The following is a 15,695-nucleotide window of genomic DNA, read 5'->3' on the forward strand; positions in this document are numbered from 1 at the left end:
GATTTATTGAAAAAAGGACCATACTTCCAGACATCGAGTGCTGAACCGTCGTATGGCAGCGCGAAGCATTTACGGCTACGCCGGAGATTTCGACCCCGACACCCGGCGCTATCCGAATTACAGACTGATCAGGAAGCTCGGCCGAAGCCAACGGGAGAGGTTAGTTGGCCCCTAGACCGTAGATGATTAACCCCTTGCTAGCAGCCAGCACACTCAAACATATCGATCGTGACGCTGATGCCTTTGAACGCATACTCAGTCCTTTAATTCCATTTGGGATGCGTTTAAAATGTAGTGAGGCATGATTCACGCGCAAACTTGAAGTACAAACCAAAATTACCGTGTCTCATTTTCTCACCAAACGATACACACTAAAAGGACCGTCAGAAAGGATAAGAATAACTGAGGGGGTAATTAATAACTTGATTATGCGCATCAGTATTTATTATTGAAAACGAAGCTTTTTGAAGTATAAATTTATTGTATCTATTTTTTCCGAAAATTGTGCTTCTTATATTCCTTGCCCAGTGTTTTGTATTTCTCAAGCTTCGGCCTTCATTCTTCAGATTTAAACTGTCAGTATTTTTAAAAAAAAAAAACAAAACAGTTTTCATTGTCTTTACGCGTACTCTCCATTTTCATCAACTCGTACCCATAGTCCTCTCCGTTACATTGCCGCGCATGCGTAGTCACGAACTGTTTCGACACGAGGGATCCTCCATTTTTTGTCCTCGTGGGAAGAAGAGGCAAAAAAAGGCAAAATGCCGACGTATTTTCAACGCCCTGAGAACGCTTTGAAAAGAGCAAATGGTACGTATTGTTTTAACAATCGTATATAGTAAAATATATGGGTGAAAAGTTGCTTTTTGACTCGAAATTCTCGTCGTAAATCTCATCTTTGTCAGACTACCATTTGATTTATGACACGTCTGTGTTCGCCACAGTCTTACTACAAGTCTTTACTATATCTTTTAGGATTCCTCGTTATCCTTATGTTTTTTAAGAAGGGGCAATAATTTTGACGTATAAACCCTGTCTTTTTACGCTAATTTTCGACTGAAATATTCCTTTTTTTTCATTAACTACCCGGATGTGGAAGGAATATATATAGATAATTTTTGATTCTTAGTCCTACTCAGTTTTGTGTCAGTATGCTGATATTTTTATACTGAGATTTTCTGTGATATATTGAAATAAAAATGGAACTTGGTCTCCTTGTGGAGACAGCAAAAACACACAGGGTCCTACACCTAAGTAAAGTTCTAACCGGACATTTCTTGATTGACAGAGTTTATTGAAGTTGGAAAAAAAGAGCCTGCTCTTGACGTCCTTTATGATGTCATAAAGAGCAAAAAGCACAGGACATGGCAGAACAAGATCCATGAACCTATCCTCTTTAAGTACCTGGAGCTGTGTGTAGACCTACGACGCAGCCATGTCGCCAAGGAGGGGCTATACCAGTACAAACTCATCTGCCAGCAAGTCAATATTGCTTCTCTTGAAGACGTCATCCAGTATTTCCTCAAGCTTGCCAATAAGAGAGCAGAAGATGCTAAAGCAGAATCAAGGCTGGAGGTAGAAGATGATGTGGATGATTTGGATCAGATACAGACGCCAGAGAGGTAAAAAAAACTCTTGTAGTTTTGTCATACACGTATAATAGACCTCCTCATCTTGGGCGTAATGTTTTTTCATTTCAGACCATGTGTCATTCCCTTGAGATTAGGATTCTTCGTTTGATTTTTATTCATATTCGTGTTTCTTCTCATGTGCAACCGAGCACAACTGTTAAACAAAGAAATGATACTCTAGGGAATGACACAAGGTTTACATAAATGCTGAAATTGTGTATTTCATGCAATATAGGACTGAAAAATGCATCAAGTACTCACTTTACTTGCGTTGACAAGGGTTTCCTAAATATTGATTGGTTCCCACAACACATTGCTTGGGACCCCAGTTTGAGCATTGACATGGGTCATGACTCGCTTCACTTGTGTTGACAAATTGTTGATTGGCACCCACAACACAATGCCTAGGACCCCAGTTTGAGCAGTTACATGAGTTATAAGAACAGAATTGAATCCTGATTCAGCGGTAACGGTAACAAACTAACTTGCAAATAATCCTTCCCAAGGACATTTCCAACAATTTGCAGTCAGGCTGTTAGAAAAGAAAATTTGAAAATTGCTAATGTACTGCTTTTGTTTTACAGTCTATTGCTAAGCTTTGTGAGTGGAGAGGATACCCAAGATAGGACAGATAGAATCAAGCTTACACCATGGGTCAAGTTTTTGTGGGAAGCATATAGAAATGTCTTAGAGCTGCTTAGAAATAATGTTCGTGTTGAAAAATTGTACCATGACACAGCTCAGCAAGGTAAGGCAGTCTGAAGTAATAATCTTTCATTTCTTTACTTATCTTCTTTACTCATTCAATTAATATTCCTATGTTAGGGGATTTCTTAGATTGTTTTATTACATATACTGTCTTTTCTTATGCCAAACATGTATTTCTTGATTAAATATTTTAGTACATTACCATACACTAAATTAGTTTAAATGTTTTCAAATTTTCAGCTTTCAAATTTTGTCTGGAATATTCCCGCCGAACTGAGTTCCGGAAATTGTGCGATAATGTAAGTGTCTGAACAATATTGTGCAAGGTTTATGAAATTGATGTAAATAGATTAAAGAATGAAGTATTTTAAAGCTTTGTGTATTATGTTTGTTTCGTTGTAGCTACGTAACCATCTAAATGTTACGCTAAAGCACCAGGGACAACCTAATTCTGTCAACTTGAACAACGTGGACAGTATTCAAATGCACCTAGAAACAAGACTGGCCCAACTGGATAGTGCAATCAGTATGGAACTTTGGCAGGTAAGTTATCCCCTTACTGCTGGACAGTAATGAGAGGAAAACATTTGTCAAACAGCTTTCAGGCAACTTAAAACATTGCAGACTGTTTTTTTGTTTGTGGTCTAACAAACTGTCTGTGTGTGGCATTGTAATCAGTATGGAACTGTTGTACTGTAGGTAGGGTTGATCCTTTGAAACAGGACAATGGAACAGCAATGAGAAGAAAGTTGAAGCACTTTTTGAACAACTTTTGTGCCACTACACACAGACTGTCAGACTGTTGGTATTTTTGATGATCTATTTTTTTTAGGAAGCCTTCAAGGCTGTAGAAGATGTCCATGGGATGATGCAGTTGTCCAAACGGCAGCCCAAACCTCAAGTAATGGCTAACTACTACCAGAAAGTTGCTCTGGTGTTTTGGAAGTCTGGCAATTATCTCTTCCATGCAGCTACCCAGCAGAGGTCGTACTTGTTGTTGAGAGAACAGAAGAAAACTCTTACCCCTGAAGAAATACAAAAGTATGCTCATCTAGTAATAGTTTAAAGGATTCTTACAAGTTCAGGGGGTTGAAAAAATGAGTCATGTACAGTAGGGTTAAAAATTCAGCTAGTCATTGGACAATATCTGTCCAGAATTTAAACTTGTCAGGTCAATTCTTTGCCTTGCCAGTCATTATGACTAGTATGGTTGAGCCAGAAATGAGGTATGACTGAGATAAAACTAATCTTACCAGTTATCATGACTGGTGACTGATCGACTTTTAATTTAAATTAATTTAAATTGTTTTCTTCATGACTTTGACAACACTTCCAAAGTATATGATTTATTAAATTCTTAGGATTTCATCTCATGTCTTGCTGTCAACACTGGCCATACCCATTCCTGTAGCCCTTAGTGACACAGAAAAGTACCTTGAGCTTGATGAAGCTGCACGTGAAAAGAAAAGGAGACTTGCAGCTCTGCTTGGATCACAAACCATACCAACAAGAGAGACTCTGATACAAGAAATGGTGAGATCAGATGTTGCCATTTGTGATAATAAAGAGGATTAGCACCTCCAAATGACGGCAACCATATTAGATGGCAGGAACAATACAATCATCTTATATAAGAAAGAATTCAGTTTCAGAGAGTAAAGGGATTTTATTGTTCTGCTATCTAACCACAGGCAGTCCAAGCTGTATTATAGGCGTGGGCATGTGATGGTGCAAAACCTCTATTCTAACCAGCACGTAAATAGTTTTGAAAAGTAAATTTTCTATGATCCATGTTCCGTTTACATGTAGTTTTACTAAACGCATCCCAAATGGAAAGGAGTGAGTATGCGTTCAAAGCCATTTGCGTTGCAATCAAAAATCAACTTCTAAATTTCAATTACATCATGGAATGAGGGGAACATGACTACAATAAAATAATAAAGCAATACAGGCTTTGATTTTTGTAGAGGGAGATTAATCAAGAGGAACCAGACAAAAACCTCTAAATCACAGGAGAAAAACAACGATTAACTCTACTTCATTATTCCATTCTTTATAGATGTTGTTTTGAACTAACAACATTTCTGTTTTCCATCCAAAGCTGAAAAGCAATGTGCTGCAGCACGTTATGCCACAGCTGCAGACATTGTATCAAACCATGGAGAAAGACTTCCATCCTCTACAACTCTGCTTCAAGGTGGATGAGATTTGTAAATTTATGGAATCAACTGAAGAAAAAGAGTTGATCCAGTATATACAGCCTTTGCAAAAAGTTGCTTTCGTGAGGCTTCTGAAACAGGTACACTCATAGCCAGAATTTGCTTTACTTTTAGTAGATAAACATATAAGATAGAACAAAAAATATAATTTTCTTGGTTTATTGTTGATGAACATTGTTTTTGAAGTCCATGTTCTGTTAGTCGACAAAGGTGCATCATAAAAATTTAGTATGAAATATCTTAGCTTGTATCAGTGGTTGGGTGCAGATGATGATCACTACAGAATTTAAAATCCTAACAACCACCAAATGTGGTGAGGACAACATTCATCACCCATAAACTGATGCACCCAACCACTCAATCATGATTATTTATTCTCGAATCGGTGCAATAGATCAGATTGGGCATAATGTTTTCCCATTTCATACTCTGTGTCTTTCTCTTTGGAGAGCCAGCCTGTACCGCTCGGAACAAGTTATATGATTGGATTAAAAACAATAGATTGGTCATCCAAACAATAGCACTAAACCTAACCTTACAAAAGCAGTACTGTAAATAGGGAGCAATGAAAATCCAGCTTTCGAACGGTACTGGATTACTCTCTCGGGAAGAATATTCTTTGTTTGAGTCATATCCATATTCATGTGTCTTCTCATGTACAACAATTAAACAAAGAAATGATGCTCTAGGGAATGACACATGGTCTTGAGAATAAGATTCTTTGTTTGAGTCATATCCATATTCATGTGTCTTCTCATGCACAACAATTAAACAAAGAAATGATGTTCTACGGAATGACACATGGTCTTGAGAATAAGATTCTTTGTTTGAGTCATATCCATATTCATGTGTCTTCTCATGCACAACAATTAAACAAAGAAATGATGTTCTACGGAATAACACATCTGAAATAATAAAACATTACGCCCGAGCTAAAAAAATCTATTAAATCCAGAATTTTCTTTACTGTTTAGTATAGCTAAACGATAATAAGTTATTGAGATACTGAAAACATTAGTTTCTGGGCTCATTGTCAATAAATAATATCTTTGTTTTTGGAGTCCATGTTTGATTAGTTGACGAATATGCATTGTTATATTCAAAGGTTGCTCAAGTCTACCAAACTATGGAATTCTCAAGACTCTTGAAACTTGTGCCTTTCGCCACGGAATACCAACTAGAGAATGCCATTGTTGAGATAGTAAAGAAACGCAATGTCCAGGTAATACTGAAAGAACTGTATTCTTTGGAATACTTTATTTCAATTCAAAAGTTTTATGCAATACAGTATGTAAATGAACTATGAGCAAATGTGTTTTCGTTCTAGGTGCGTATAGATCATCGTACAAAGTCTATCAACTTTGGACTGGACCTTCATGTTGCTCACAGAGAGGAAGTTCCAGAAGGCCCATTCCTGCAGGTCAGTCTCTTGAACATAGATGATGTCTTAAAATGTTCAAAACTTTACAGTGAGATAACTCGCTACGCTCTTGGTTCCACTTGAGTTTTGTACATTTTAAGACATCAACTACTGTATGATCAATAAGAAGACAGACAAAGGAATTCTGTTAACGATTTGTTAAAGGTCTACTGCACATGATGAATAACCCCACACTGTCCTAATATCCACCAAATATACTGAGGACAACCTTCATCACCCATAAACTGATGCAGTACAAATATGCCATCTTTGATAAGGTATATAATTGGACTTTGTTCTTGATTAGTTTATTTAATGCCTACAGAGTATGCCTTCAGAATCACTGAGAAACCAACTGAATATGATGGCTGTGGCAGTTAATAAAGCTATTAGGATCATCAAGAAAGAAGAGATAAAGGTAGGCAGCACAATAAAATGATATCATCAGAACGTTTTGCAAATTTTATTCAAATATTTATTCCTACATTTGATGATAATTAAACTATGGAATTCTTAGGGATTCTGGTTTTAATATATAGTAATTGTACTATAATGTATTCAGCCATTCAAGTAGAAGTTAATGGCATTTCTTTGGCAGGCCATCCTTACAGTGCAACAAGCAAAAGTATGACTACGTTTAACGCATTCGTATACTACTATGGAAGTGTTTACATGACTTATTTGGTAAAATGAGCCAGTTTCATATCAGAATTTGTTGGTTTAATGTTGCCTTGTTCTAATGTGTTGGTTTAACATTCAAAATCCTGTGCATCAAAGTATGTGAATACAATATCACCGGCCATACTTTTGCATGTTATGATGTAATTCTTTTTCAGATAAAATATTTACAGTGCTCGTTAAACAGGATGGATAAAACTACTTGTCATGTTGTTTATTGTTTGATATCAAGGTTTGAGGTTGCTTATGATGAATAATATCTCGTTAATCTGAGCCATGCTTGGAGGAGAAACTTACCGCCTGATACAACTCAGCACCTTGTTCATTCTATTCTTTGTACAATACTTATAATAAGCATAAATAATAAATTGTTTCTCTGTCAATGTTCATTTTTCCAGGAGAAGAAAAATGGAGAAGAGGAGCAGCTAGCTCAAGTGTACTTACGCACATCACGCAAAGAGCACAAACAAATGCTGGAAAGAAAGGCTGTTATTGAAGCTCGCAAGGAGTATCTGGAATCTCTTCATGTCCAGAGGGTATGTACACAAGTGTTGAGTCCACTTTTGTTGTACCATAAAACAACCTCTGTCTGTGAACTTATTTCTTTATTGTTCACTGAACATGATACATTTATCCTACCGATATCTATATCTCTTGTTTCTCTCTTTCACTATCTGTCTTCTCGTAACTTGATACTTTGTCACCCTGTTTCATGAAATGCTATGTCACATACACATACCATATAGTAGTTAAGATAAATTTACATCAACTTGACATGGTTTTACAGTATCTGAGGCATACTCATAGATCTTAAAAGCAAATTTTTCAGGGTTTTCATTGAGGGTTGGAGATTGAAAAATGCTCCAGTAACTGATCAAAATTCTCTGGCTTAAACTAACATGATCTTTTATTATTTCAAACCTTAAGGTATTAGGATACGTTTATGACCACTATGCGCACAAACTTAAATAATGCGCTGGCTTTATAGTATAACACAAACAAAGTATACATTTTCTGAAAGCTGAATAAATATAGTTTATGAAGAAATTTTCAAAATACGATTTTTTAAATTGTTGTTCACGTTATTGTCCTCGAAGCGAAATTTGACCATGCCTCAGTGAAAACGTTAACGGACACGTACATTTTAAGCTATGTTTGCGAAAAATGTCTTAACATACTCAGGAGATAATAAGCTCCAAAAGGGTGTCCCAGATTTTTGATATCTGTTTTCTATCTCTCGCTATTTTTGATCAAAGTTCAGCAATCGCTTTTGGAGTGTTTAGAGTAAAAAGCGTCAAAACTTTGGAAAGAAATTAAATTTCAAAATTTGGAGACACCCTTTTTTGGATCATGAGTTACTTTATAAACTCTCCAAATTTTAAAAAAATTGAATGAAATCCAAGGGACTTTTAGCTTTTTGAAGTTGAGGTTTTAGCGGCAAAAAAGATTCGAGAAAAACGCATTTCTTTGTTTGGAGCCGGAAGCTGCAGGGAGCCACAATGGTTTTGGCCAAAACGCCTTGTGCCTTCCATTTTGTCATCACTTGTCAAATTATCTGGTGTTCTGGACGATTGCAATGTAGGATCTTTTTACAATGACAAAGGAGCATGACAGATGTGCATATATTAAGCGATGGTACATTTCCGGTCTTGATAAAGTCACGATTTCGATTTTTCTCAAAATTTTGGCTTTTCCAATCAAAAATTGCAAGAAGTTTCACAAACATATGAAAGACAAAAGTTTAAAATTACGAAATTAAAAAGAAAAATTTTTTTCGGGCAATTCGTCATTTTTCGTATCCTAATACCTTAATAAAAAAACCCTTTATTTGGTGACTTTGTGTGAAAGGCAGAAAATAGGTAAATGACATTGCTGAATTTTGTCAACTAACAGGAAAGACAGGAACATTTGCGTCAGAGACAACAACAAGCTGAAAGTCTACAAGCAGAACAAAACAGACTGGATGAAGAGAGACGGCACAGAGAGATCCAACGTCGCAGACAGGAGCTGCAAGACTTAGAAAAGAAACAGGCAATGGACAAGATAGCTGCCTTGAAGAAGACTACTGTTGGTGCGAAAGCTCTGAAGGATCTAACTCCCGAGGTGAGAAGGGTGTTCATCAGAGTAAATGCTCTTAGTATTTAATCAAAGTTAAGGTTTATAGCAACTAACCTAAAAAGATTGTAAAATTACAGTAAAACACCATTTACATTAATATGCAGCCCATAAAGTCCTCCACTGGACATAAATGTAAAGCGCATTGAGATATTGTATAAATGCGCTATGTAAGAACCTCCCATTATGAAAAGGGACCAGATCAAAATTAGTTTTATATAGCAATTCTTCTATGGCAGCTCTCTCCCAATTAAACTTACGTGAGACCCAATTCTAGTTCTTTAAGTAGACTTCATAGCAGGATAATGGGTTTTCATATGGCAATCGCATACATTCATGATGAATCGTAAGCTTGTATTAGTGGTTGGGTGCAGATGATGATCACTACAGAATTTAAAATCCTAACAACCACCAAATGTGGTGAGGACAACATTCATCACCCATAAACTGATGCACCCAACCACTCAAATTATGATTATTTATTTATTGCTTTATCCTATTCATTACTGATGTCTTGTATGTTTCATAATGCTATCCTAGGAAATCGATGCTATGAATCCAGATGATATTATTGCACGCCAAGTAGAACAACTTGATAAAGAGAAACGTGAGCTCCAGACAAAGCTCAAGACACAGGAGAAGAAGGTAGGTAATGTAAATGTAGACAGTGAGATTGGTGGGTCTGTACTGCTGATGAGGCTCTTCTACCACTCATACAATGGACTACTTCAATGATACGGTGGCCATCTTGGATTGCAAGGCATTATGGGGCGTCCAGGGGGCAAATGACACTTTGTTACAGTAATGACGCCCATTGATATTAACAGCTTACCACAGAGAGAGAACACAACAAATGATTAATTAAGACAGCACCTCAATCACCTTTACCCATAAGAGAAAAACACCTGAAACTCTATATATTTCCCATCATCTTTGTTTTGTTTTGCCCCTTGGCCAGATGGCCGCCGTATGGTCAAAGTAGTCCATTGATATTTAGAGGTTGTGAATATGTTTACCAATATTTTCAATCAATTATTTTCCCATTCCAGGTTGATTACTGGGCTCGTGCCATGCGCCTTGAAGAAATCCCTCTACTCAAGAAGCAGTATGAGGAACATCTGGTAGCTGACAAAGAATTCTGGGAGGCAGAGGAAGAGAAGAGGGTACGTTCAGGGGGCTTTCATTTATTAGCACATAGGGGGTTGGCACAATTACGTCAGCGTGTTCGATTGACAGCAGTTTATTGCAAAGTACACGTCGAGATTTTTATCTGGGGTGGCCGCAAAGTAATGCAAATGGCGGTAATATGTAAAAAATATACAATTTTTAATTTTTACTGCAGTATGAATTACTTTTTTCTGCTGCATTGTTGGTTAACACCACTGCTTTCAGCCAATCAGAATCAAGTAAGTTTTTCAATATTTGTATAAAAAAGCTAGAAAAGCCTTCAAGTCAAGGGAGAGACCTAACAAACTCTACTTACATGTGATGGGATAGTCTGGGAATCAAACCTGACACCCCAGAGTGAAGAAGCAATTGACTACCACTACAGCACCCTTGATTTAATGTTGTAAAAATGTTGAATAAGCAGTACTTACTGGTTACCACTCTATTTGTAGATCAATGAAGCAATTGTAAAACATGACAAGCTTGTTGAAACCAGTCAGAGACTAAGAAGAATGGCTGGAGATAAAGATGAGTTCCTTAAATCTTTGATGGGATCACGTAATGAAGCTTATCAGGTATGGGGAAGCAAATATAGCAGTTTACATATTTAATGTTTCAAGTTTCTTACAAAAATATAGATAAACATTTCTAAGTTAACATGTTCCATCCAACCAACAACCAACCAAGCAACTACTTTCAGGCTAGAAAGGGGGGTACAATGACAGACCCAAGACTTTTTAAGGGGGTCCAATGTCAGGGCTCGAAATAGCAGCCTGCCAATGGCCAAATGAAAGGACAAATTTCAGGTTTGCCAGGCGAAAATAAAGATGCACTGCCAAATGAATGATAAAATGGCATGCAAAATTTACTGGAATGACCTCCTTTTACGATGCTCCTTTACTATGGCAGCCCTGAATGTATACTTCATACAAGATTTACTTCCAACCTGTGGCAAAACTAAATTTTCTAAAGAAGACAATTTATTGAACCCCACGAATGACAGGGGGAAACACACCCCTGGATCATCCTTGGTGTACATGAACACCTTGTGACCTCACCTTAAATCTGCTACAAACTAGAGACCAGCAAACTACTTACTCTAATGTGTCATTAGTACAGAGTCTAGTTGCATTACTGAAAACTTTTCGTCCTCGTCTGAAGGCAAAACTCAAACAATTTGATGAAATGGTTGAGCAGAAGCGTCAAGAGCGCTTGCATGAGCGTCGAATGAAACGCATCCAGGAAAGGAAGATGAGGAAGAGACGTGAAATAGAAGAAGCCAAGCGGAGGGAAGAAGAGGAGAGGGAACGTAAAGGTAAGACTACGAAACTTTTGTGCCTTGGTTGAGTCCAATAGACACCTTACTGCACGTTGTAATGCAGCTTTTAAAATTTGGAGGACATAATGTTTCCAATTCTCAGGAGATTGAAATTCTTTTGTTTTGTCCTCCAAAGTTATATGTAAAGAGTCTATTGAGGATCCTGCCTTCCCCCAGTTACCGTAATTGAACAATTGCTAATTCATTCCCATTTAGTTGTGTTTTTTTGACTAAGATTTTTGATCAGTCGCTTGATAATGGTGTCCGATCGACACTGAAAGATCGGCTATATACTCTAATTTTCATCTCAATATGTACTTCGAAACCTTAACTTGGTTTTAATTCCACCGGAAAGACTATTACAGCGACAATTGTTTCGCTATTGTGTGAGGGGGGATAATGGGAACCATGAATAGGATCACAGATTTACCGAATGAAACCCACTGTTTTATGCATGTCATTTATTCCATTTTTCTCTGACAGAAAAAGAAGAGAAGGAAAGAAAAGAGCGCGAAGAAAGAGAAGCCAGGGAGCGTGAATACAACGAAAGAGCAGCTAAACTAGAGGAGCAGGCCAGGAAACAACGAGAAAGAGAAGCGGAGATCGAGAAGCGTTTGGCTTCAGAAGGACGTAATGAACCTGAAGAACAAGACAAGCTACCACCTGTAAGAGGTAAGGGTTAGTATAACTATTACTAGACTATTATCATGTGTCTTTTGTTTTGATTGCTACGCGCTGACTGTAACGGCAACAGTAACAGACTAGTCCATCAAAAGAAATCCTTCCTATGTACCTTCCCATGGACTACAGTACATTTACGGGTAAAGGGTTACCTTCGAACGCTTTTAACGAAAAACCTCTGCTTGGGAGAATTCGGCAACCACACCCTGTAGTAGAGATTAAGTATAATAAATTACCTTAACCTTCATACTTAGTCTAATAAAAAAAACTTGTCATCGCTTATCACCACCGCAATAACAGCAGTGGCGCAGTTCAACGAGGTCGAACTGAAAGCATGTGATCTAATGATCTTTTCTTATTGAAGGGAAGTCAGGTCTACTAGTAATGCTCATTAACCTGTATCAATCAGCGCGAAACACTGAGTGAAAATACTGGTCATAGGATATTTCATTTTGGGATTAAAACTTAAAATATTTTATTCTAATCTTAGGTTGGAGAGAGGAGGAACGTGAAGGGCCGTGGAGACGTGGTGGACGTGATAGCGATCGTGGTATTGGTGACCGTGATGGTCCACGTGATCGTGATATGGGACCATGGAGGGGTTAGTTTAGTTTAGTTTAGTTTATTTGTCACAATATAAACATATACATTTTATAAAACTTGAGACATACAAATTTTGTGACTGGCGAAGAAAACAGAACTTTCGTCCCAATTGATATTTCCTCTCCATACAATTTACATACAGTACAAACATGTTTAACATTAAAATTGATGAGGAAAAAACAATAATGAAAAGAAACAGGAAAAACAAGGTGGTATGGATCGTGGAGGTAAATATCGTGTGTAGGGGAGAAGGGGGACGGGGGAGGGCCATGTTATGGGAAAACGACTCGTACGTCTGCAATACTAACTGGGCTCCATCTTATATTCCTGGCGGTAGCTTGTTCTCTTTGTTTTCTTTAGACCACGCTCAAAGCGTACACAAACAAATCCTAACTATTTCCAACTGGTTGGTACTATGCTTTAGAGTCATACATAGAATGTAGAAATTCTTCCGGAGAAGTCTTCCCCTGCAGAGCGGCCCCACTGTGGCGGGTACCGATTAACTTTAATTTGTCTTCCTTGATCAGGTGGCCCACGTCGTGATGACCGTGACCGTGACCTTGATCGTGAGGAATCTGGGCCTTGGAGACGACCCATGGACCGTGAAAGACCTAGAGATGACTACGTTAGAAGAGGTAAGAAAAATGATGGATTATTCCCCTCAAGATCCAATATCAAAATGGGTCTTTAACTGATAACTTGTCATTGAGGGTGTTCGCATGTATACGAGCGCAAATTCTATGAATCAGTAGCCCATGATTGGGGTATTGACTCGGAGACTATGAAGGCGAGAAGTATAATTATTTTAGTCTAAACCTACTTTATGGTCCAAAAAAAAAAAAAAAAAATAGATATCAACAATTTTGAAACAAGGTTGAAAATGCGAGTTAGCCGCCATTGTTTTGGTTTTCATCAAAACCGCACTTTTGGCTACAAGTGGACTATAGCTAAAAGACTACTAGTAGCTCAGCCAATCAAAGTGCAGGATTTGTGACAGACCATTAGTAAGCATATTCTAATGCCTATTACATCTTGTTTTACTTGCAGACATGGACAGGGATATTTGCAGGGACGATATAGATTCTGGACCATGGAGAAGAGGTGGTGGTGGTAGAGATGAAGGTGGAAGAGACGGTTATGGTCGTGATAGGGGTGGTGACGGAGGGTTTGATCGTGGTTCATGGCGTGATCGTGATAGAGGCGGAGACCGCGGATATGAAAGGGACCGTGGGTTTGATCGAAACCGGGGGCCTGACAGAGACCGGGGATTTGACCGAGACCGGGGATTTGACCGAGACCGGGGGTCTGACCGAGACCGGGGATTTGATCGAGACCGGGGATATGACCGGGATCGTGGTGATAGAGGAGGTTTTGGTGGTGGTGGTAGTTGGCGCGAGTCGGGTGGGGAGCGTGACCGTGATCGTGGTGGCTTTGATCGTGATCGTGGTGGATTTGACAGGGGTCGTGGAAGTGGAAGTCAGTGGCGCTCTCGCGATCGTGAAGCAGAACCAGAAGGTGATCGTGATGGACGTGATCGTGATTCTTGGCGTGGACGTGATGATCGTCAGGATGAGCCAAGCCGTGCCCAGTCACGCCCAGAAGGTAAAGCACAGAAGAAAAAAATCATCATTCTCTTTGCATTATATCGAGTTGTGTGCATTCTTATTGCCACAGCAATAGAGGCATAGAGATAGAACAAGTGGATTCTAAATCCCAGGATTGCCATGCTTGTTGGCTCTCCTGCTATGAGCTTTATCCCATATGTGACATTTATTAGCAAATAGTCTTTTTCATATGATTTTTCCCATTTCCGCTCATTGGGCATCTTTTTATCTTGTAGGAAAATCCTGGTCGGCATCTAGGCGTGGTCGTGACCGTCCTCCTGGCCAAGAGGGTGACCCAGAGGGATGGACAACTGTCCAGTATAAATGAGAAATTGAGTCATTACTTGAGCGAAGAATCAATGACAGTAACACTCTATCCTCCGTTTCGTCTTGAACCAATGTCAAAGCCAGACAGGTCTTTACCTTACTCTCCCCCTACCCAATTTCCTGTAATAATGCAGAGATTATTTAACAATGTTAAATTCCTCTTAATTTAATGCAAAAGCTACTTCGGACTATAAAACTTAGAGACCTGTCGTTACAGGATGTTATAGATTATATTAGGATGATCACTGTAATGGAATTCTTCATTCAATAAATTTATTGCAATCATTCAAGATTATGGTGTTTTTTTTTGCTTGTTTCTGAATCTTTCTTATTATTTCTTCCGATTTCAACCTTTCTCTTCCACTTTGACAGGAGCCGTAATGTTAACGTCCAAGGGGAGGGGCCTGAAATCCGGATTACCGTAATGTTAATGTGACAATAAGGTTTTGTCACTTTGCTTTGTTGGATCGTTCAATAGATTTCTGTTTGGCAATTGAAAAAAATCAACAAAAGAGAAATCCCCAAAAATTATATGCAGTTTAGATTAGTATAGATTACAAGGATAGAAATATTGATGAGATTAATAAAAGCACAATAATACAGACCTTTAAAATTTATGCGATTGCCAGAATGGATTATTATACACCTTTTGCTGTTCATTAAGAGAAAATGTACATTCATTTGTGCCAATAGTTGTATCAATAACGTGTAATGTACTTTCATCAACACCACAAGTAACATCATTAGCGCGGATCAACTTTCAATAACGATATTTGAATATGTTTGTACATTCATAGGCATCAATGGACAATCAATAGCGCGTCTGTACATTCATATGCGCGGATTGTATTTTCTTTTGCGCGAAATTCAACTTCAATAACACCAAATGACAAACAGTAGCATTTATGGACAATCATTTACCCAAAAGTGAAAATTCATTAGTGCTATTAGCATAATCATTGACAATCTATAATGCGTTTGGACAATCATGAGGGTCAATGTTATATTCTATAGCGTGGTTCGACAAACATTTGCATGATTCGAATGAACAATAAGAGAAATAAAACAATCATTAGCGATTTTTGTTTATCACTTTAAAACATATTTAAAAAACTCAGGTAACTGCCTCCATAATAGCGGCTGCGTAGGAGAATAGCAATTAGCTCACTTAAAGCAGCAATCAAAGCCGACATCAGCCGTCCAGAGATCCAACAACATACGAAC

At 38.1% G+C, this 15,695-nt stretch overlaps 1 protein-coding gene across 1 annotated transcript; it reads left to right on the forward strand.

Annotated features, from left to right (window-relative positions):
- Positions 1-679: 679 nt before the first annotated feature.
- On the forward strand, positions 680-14,617 carry LOC116287107 (eukaryotic translation initiation factor 3 subunit A). Its single transcript, XM_031693721.2, has 22 exons — positions 680-810; positions 1,289-1,622; positions 2,216-2,379; positions 2,580-2,638; positions 2,742-2,882; positions 3,172-3,380; positions 3,701-3,872; positions 4,441-4,638; positions 5,664-5,780; positions 5,886-5,978; positions 6,304-6,396; positions 7,055-7,192; positions 8,550-8,759; positions 9,312-9,416; positions 9,821-9,934; positions 10,391-10,513; positions 11,100-11,253; positions 11,740-11,928; positions 12,428-12,538; positions 13,068-13,175; positions 13,588-14,142; positions 14,381-14,617. The coding sequence occupies exons 1-22, from the start codon at positions 762-764 to the stop codon at positions 14,470-14,472; spliced, it is 3,528 nt and encodes a 1,175-aa protein (XP_031549581.2). The 5' UTR covers positions 680-761; the 3' UTR covers positions 14,473-14,617.
- The last annotated feature ends 1,078 nt before the right edge of the window (positions 14,618-15,695 follow it).

Source organism: Actinia tenebrosa, unplaced genomic scaffold (genome assembly GCF_029948245.1).
Source record: "Actinia tenebrosa isolate PJP-AT-01 unplaced genomic scaffold, QUT_ActTen_1.0 PGA_scaffold12__29_contigs__length_12842862, whole genome shotgun sequence".
Taxonomy (NCBI): Eukaryota; Metazoa; Cnidaria; class Anthozoa; order Actiniaria; family Actiniidae; genus Actinia; species Actinia tenebrosa.

Excerpts from the sequence above, each read along its gene's own strand:
- LOC116287107 (XM_031693721.2), top strand. The coding sequence starts at position 762 with ATGCCGACGTATTTTCAACGCCCTGAGAACGCTTTGAAAAGAGCAAAT. Across the intron at positions 5,781-5,885 it reads TAAAGAAACGCAATGTCCAG|GTGCGTATAGATCATCGTAC; the intron begins GTAATACTGAAA and ends TTTTCGTTCTAG. Across the intron at positions 8,760-9,311 it reads TGAAGGATCTAACTCCCGAG|GAAATCGATGCTATGAATCC; the intron begins GTGAGAAGGGTG and ends ATGCTATCCTAG.